The 6,000-nt window shown below is 37.9% G+C and overlaps 1 protein-coding gene across 1 annotated transcript in view; it reads right to left on the reverse strand.

The window, feature by feature from the left end:
• Window positions 1-6,000, reverse strand: part of PRKG2 (protein kinase cGMP-dependent 2) — a 103,342-nt gene that overhangs the window by 56,753 nt on the left and 40,589 nt on the right. The window contains exon 4 of the mRNA XM_044681611.1: window positions 3,418-3,523. Coding sequence (XP_044537546.1) covers window positions 3,418-3,523 — 106 coding nt within the window. The remainder of the gene's footprint in view (window positions 1-3,417; window positions 3,524-6,000) is intronic.

A 6,000-nucleotide genomic window follows, 5' to 3' on the forward strand; every position in this document is an offset into this window, starting at 1 on the left:
GAAGACAATGACTTTTCACCAAAAACGTTTCCTCAAAACATATTCCTTGGAAAACACTAAGAGTAAGCTGTATACTCTGAACAAAACCAAGACATATTTAAGTGAAACAATTTTTAATGAAATGTAATAACAGAAAATAGTCTTTATGAGGGAGCTTATCTTATAGTCCCCAAAGAACAATGATATCTTGCTATTAAGGCCTGTCCCAAGTCCTAATTTAGTATCTATTAAGTCTGTAGATAGTCACATGTGAAAAATTGTCTTTTCTGGAAATTATAGGAGAAAAAAGATTTTCAGGAAAGAGTTTTCAAAAGACAGATCAAATAGCCTATTAACTATTTGTACTAGGTACCAATTAATTCTTGGGCTTCTTTTCCCCATGGCACGAACATATTGGTTTCCAAATAAGGTTTTAGATAAGAACTTTTTTTTCTATAATAGACCAAACATTCCAAAGATATTGCCAAACTATGACCATATAGACTAGGTTTTTTGGGGAGTCAGGGGTGTGGAAGTGAGGAGGGAAAATATCATATTGACTCTAGATTTTTTATAGTATGAAGTGTTCAGATCTTGAGGATATCTAAGTTTAAGTGGTGCTTTCTATCAGAGTAAGACAATCCAGGGCTATCTGCTGGAGGGAATGTAAAATCACAGAATTGTAGAGTTGGGAGGGAATTCAGATCCATCAAATCCAGCTCATATTGGACAGGGAATCTCCACCATAATGTGCTTTATAAACTCTGCTTGAAAACATCTAATGAATATATCTAAAACCAAAGATGAGCATTATATGAAGTGGAGATGCATTAGAGGTTTTTATTATTAAAAGATTTTTAAATTTTATTTTAAAAAGCAGAGATGTTCATGATCACCATTGCTACCTGATAAAGAGCTAGAAATGCTTCACTATAGCAATAAGACAAGAAAAAAGAAACAGAGGATACACAGAAGCAAAGAGGAAAAAAATTATTGCATTTTTTTAGATAGGATGGTCTGCCTAAAGAGGGGAGAAACGCAAGCAGCGGGTACATAGAAGTTTAAGAGGTACTTTTAATCTGAAAGTCAGGGGAAAAAGCCCCAAATAATAACAACAACAAAACACAATCCCCCACTTACCACCACCTCCAAAAAAAACCAACTAACTAATAATTAGAGTTGCCAAAAAATGAAATGAGTTGTTGTGGGAATGGGACTCTCTTATTAGATGTTTTTAACATTTTAATTTAATTTATTTAAGGTAGTAAGTATTTTTCTCCCTAATGTCTCCCTGACCTTCACCCCCAAATTGTCCATTGAAAAAAAGTAATACAAAATCCTTGTAACAAAGCATGTAAAATCAAGCAAAGCAAGTCCTTGTATTGGCCATGTTAAAAAATGTGTGTTTCATTCTACATCTTTAGTCTAACCAACAACTCTGTCAGGAAGTGAGCAGCATTCCCATCTAGAATCATGGTTGATCAGAGTTATTACATTTGTTGTTATTGTTTTTTTAACCCTTATCTTCCATCTTAGAATCAATACTAAATATTGGTTCCAAGGCAGAAGAGTGGTAAGGGCTAGGCAATGGCAGTTAAGTGACTTCCCCAGGGTCACACAGCTAGGAAGTGTCTGAAACCACACATGACAACCCATCTCTAGACCTAGCTCTCAATCCTCTGAGCTACCTAATTGCCCTGAATTCTTAAGTTTTAAAAAGTTATCTGTATTTACAATGGTGTTTTTATAGTATAAATTGCTCACCTGGTTCTTTTGACTTCATTCTACGAGTTCATACAAATTTTTTTACAACTCTTACCTTCCATCTTAGAATCAATTTTGGTTCCAAGGTGGAAGAGTGATAAGGGCTAGGCAATGGGAAAGTTTGAGGCCATGTTTGAACCCATGGCTTTCCAGGTCTAGCTCTCAGTCAACTGGGTCACCCAGTTGCCCCTAGTTTATACAAGTCTAACCTAGTTCCTCTTAAAAGATCCCATTCACCATTTTTATGGCCCAATAGTATTTCATTACTTTCAGATACCATAATTGTTCAGTCATTCCTCAGTTAGTGAGCATCTCCTTAGTATCTAGTTTGGTGCAACCACCAGAAAAGCTACATATGGGTCCTTTTCCTCTTTCTTTCCTCTTTTGGGGTTCTAAACCAGAAGGCTTAAGAAAAGGCAATGCTATCTTCATCTCCAAGAATTCACTGTAGTTAAACTAAAATCAAGTTACCTTATATGGGAAAGTCTGATGATTTAGTAATAATAGAATGCCTGAAATGAGTATTGTTAGAAAAGTAAAATGCTTTTGATATCAGTGAAAATGTTGTAGGCAGATTCCCCAATTGATAAATGGGCAAGGGATATGAATAGGCAATTTTCAGATAAAGAAATCAAAACTATCAACAAACACATGAAAAAGTGTTCTAAATCTCTTATAATTAGAGAAATACAAATAAAAACCACTCTGAGGTACCACTTCACACCTAGCAGATTAGCTAACTTGACAGCAAAGGAAAGTGGTGAATATTGGAGGGGATGTGGCAAAATTGGGACATTAATGCATTGCTGATGGAGTTGTGAATTGATCCAACCATTCTGGATGGCAATTTGGAACTATGCCCAAAGGGCTTTAAAAGACTGTCTGCCTTTTGGTCCAGCCATAGCACTGCTGGGTTTATACCCCAAAGAGATAATAAGGAAAAAGTTGTACAAAAATATTTATAGCCACGCTCTTTGTGGTGGCAAAATTTGGAAAATGAGGGAATGTCCTTTGACTGGAGAATGGCTGAACAAATTGTGGTATCTGATGGTGATGGAATACTATTGTGCTCAAAGGAATAATGAACTGGAGGAATTCCACATGAACTGGAAAGACTTCCAGGAATTGATGAGGAGTGAAAGGAGTAGATCCAGAAGAACATTGTACACAGAGACTGATACACTGTGGCACAATCAAACATAATGGACTTCTGTACTAGCAGCAATGCAAGGATCCAGAGGAAGGCTGAGGGACTTATGAGAAAGAAAATTAGCCACATTCAGAGGAAGAACTGTGGGAGGAGAAACACAGAAGAAAAAGAACTGTTTGAACACATGGGCTAATGGGGATATTATTGGAGATGTAGACTCTAAATGATAACGCTAGTCCAACTATCAATAATATGGAATTAGGTCTTGATCAATGGTACACGTAAAACCCAGGGGAATTGTGCGTTGGCTTCAGGGGGTAGGGGGGGTTTGGGGGAGAGGGAAAGAACATAAAACATGTAACTATGGGAAAATATTCAAAATTAAAATTAAAAAAGAATAAAAATGTAAAAAAAGAGAAAATGTTGTAGGCTAGTTACAGGCTTATTATCATATATATTTTTTCAAGGTCTAACATTTATTAGGGAGTAGGATCTGTGTTAAAAGTTCTAGACATTACTCTTACCTCCTAAGGAACTGTCTGTATTGTTCATCCCGAGCTTGAGCTGTTCTTCTCATAATATTCTGGAATACTTCTCTATCTAGTGCCCATGTCTTCACATTGGAGATAGCTACAGAAAATAAGAAAGAAAAATGTTATTTTGTTACTTTAAGCATCAAAACTTTTTATGAAAACCACAGAAATTATTTTTTTTAAAAAACCTTCCCTTCTATCTTAGAAGCAACACTATGTAATAGTTCTATGGCAGAAGAGCAGTAAGGGCTAGGCAATTGGAATTATGTGACTAGCCCAGGGCCACACAGCTAGGAAGTATATGAGGCCACATTTGAACCCAGAACCTCCTCTCTCTAGGACTGGCTCTCAATCCACTGAGCCACCGAACTGCTCAAACTACGGAAATTCTTGATGTAACTCCAATCATGCTGATCCTCTTCATCTAATGAATCTCCTACCTTCACAAGTTCTCATGATGTCACACTTGGACCCACTCAAACACAAATGTATCAAACATCTCCACTGGGCATGGCTTGCTCATGCTAACCTGTTCTTCCACTAGCCTACGGAAGTTCCCTAAGATAGACTACCACCACTCAGTCGCATTCAAACTTTCTCAGGATCCTAAGGATAAACCTTTTTAAAGGGAAGACCTCTACAATACCATTAATTCTTGAACCTCTAATTTGGACAGCTGATACAGTGGTGGGGTGGAATCAAGAAGACTTGAATTCAGATATGATCTCAGGTACTTACTAGCTGTGAGGCTCTTAGCAAGTTACTTAACCTCTGTTGGCATTAATTTTCTCAGCTGTAAAATAGGGGAAATAATAGCACCTACCTCACAAGGCTATTGTTAGGATCAAATGAGATATTTGTAAAATGCTTAACATATGCCTTGATATATGTAAGTTTAAGAAACACAACCTCCTCCCCCAAATCCAATGGTTTTCTATCTACATGAACAGTCTCTTAAAGTAATGCCACCTTTGGATTTCAAATATAACCATTTACTTAAAAGACATAATAATAATAATAGAAAATATGTTAAGGAAATTATAGAAATAAAACACATCACAGTATACATATAAATTATCTCAGATCACACTCTTCCACTACAGCACTGAATTACTACTGAGAAGATTGGACACATTTACAGGAACCTAGCAGGAAAACCCATGAGCTTGGGATAACTCACAACTCTAGATGGCAGGCTTCAATGTTATTGGTCCATCCAGGATCATCTGTACCCCACAGAGCTGCTCCCTGGTTGACTACTGATCCATACTACTCTTCAGCTGATAAATCCTCTTCACTACTCAAATGTAGCATTTACAAGGTCTTTAAATGAATCATCACCCTTAAAAGGGTACTAAGGGACTATGAGGTCTTAGTGAGAACAGTAGGCGTCTTTAAGTCAGAGAAGTGCAAATCTCATCAAACTGGCCATCCGACTTATACAGACCAGCCTGGCCAGATGCTGTCCAGCTGAAATGCAGCTAACAGCAACACAGCTCTTACCATGATACCAAAATCCCTCCTGTTCCCTCTTCCTTCTGCAGCCATAGGCAGAAGTAAACAAAAACTTATTTAAACGCCATCTTTTCCCCCAACTCTAGGTGGCGCTCAAGAGTAACAGCTGAATTCTCAGGTGATGCAGTAAATTTTCCCTGCAGCCAATCAGGGATCATCCTGCTGAAGCATTCTCTCAGCTGAATGCTTCTAACTGCCATAACTCTACATGGCAACTTCTCAGGAGCCCCGCCTTGGTTTCTGCTCTTATCTCCTCAGCTCCCTTCCTCTTCCTCTTCCTCTTCCTCTTTTCCTCTTCCCTCCCTGCTGCTGCTGCTGCTATAAGGTGTCCAAGAACTTAAATAAGAGCCTCCACTGTCTCAGAGACTCACCTTTCATTGAAAAAGTCAGCTCACTAAATTTGTCTTACATCAAATCAATAGTCCTTTTGTAAATCGTCCCCCAGCCTCTAAATATCTACAGGATATCTTATTTTTGTCCTCTTTATTCATAAAACATGTGTATGCTAATTAGCTGAGGTACCCATAATGCTTCCCTTGAGTAGTCTCACTGGTGCCATGGTAACAGAGTACTATACTCTCTTATTGGTACCACTAAATGATGTTTCTTAAGAATTCCTCTTATCTGATTTTTAATAAATTAAAAAATCTTTCTCTGTATCTTTACAAGATTTAAATATTCCCACAAAAAGGAAGTATCACTCTTGTTGCAAAGAAATCTGAGTTTCATGGTGTAGTGAGGAAGCTCAGTGGATTGAAGCCAGGTCTAGAGAGGGGAGGTCCTGGGTTTTTATAAGGTCTCAGACACCTGGGCAAGTCACTTAATCCCCATTGCCTAGCTTTTACTGCTTTAGAACCAATGCAAAGTATTAATTTTAAGACAGAAGATAAGGGAAGAAAGAAAGGAAGAAAGGAAGAAAGGAAGGAAGAAAGGAAGGAAGAAAGAAAGGAAGAAAGGAAGAAAGGAAGAAAGGAAGGAAGGAAGGAAGGAAGGAAGGAAGGAAGGAAGGAAGGAAGGAAGAAAGGAAGGAAGGAAGGAAGGAAGGAAGGAAGGAAGGAA

This window comes from Gracilinanus agilis, chromosome 6, assembly GCF_016433145.1.
Source record: "Gracilinanus agilis isolate LMUSP501 chromosome 6, AgileGrace, whole genome shotgun sequence".
Classification (NCBI taxonomy): Eukaryota; Metazoa; Chordata; class Mammalia; order Didelphimorphia; family Didelphidae; genus Gracilinanus; species Gracilinanus agilis.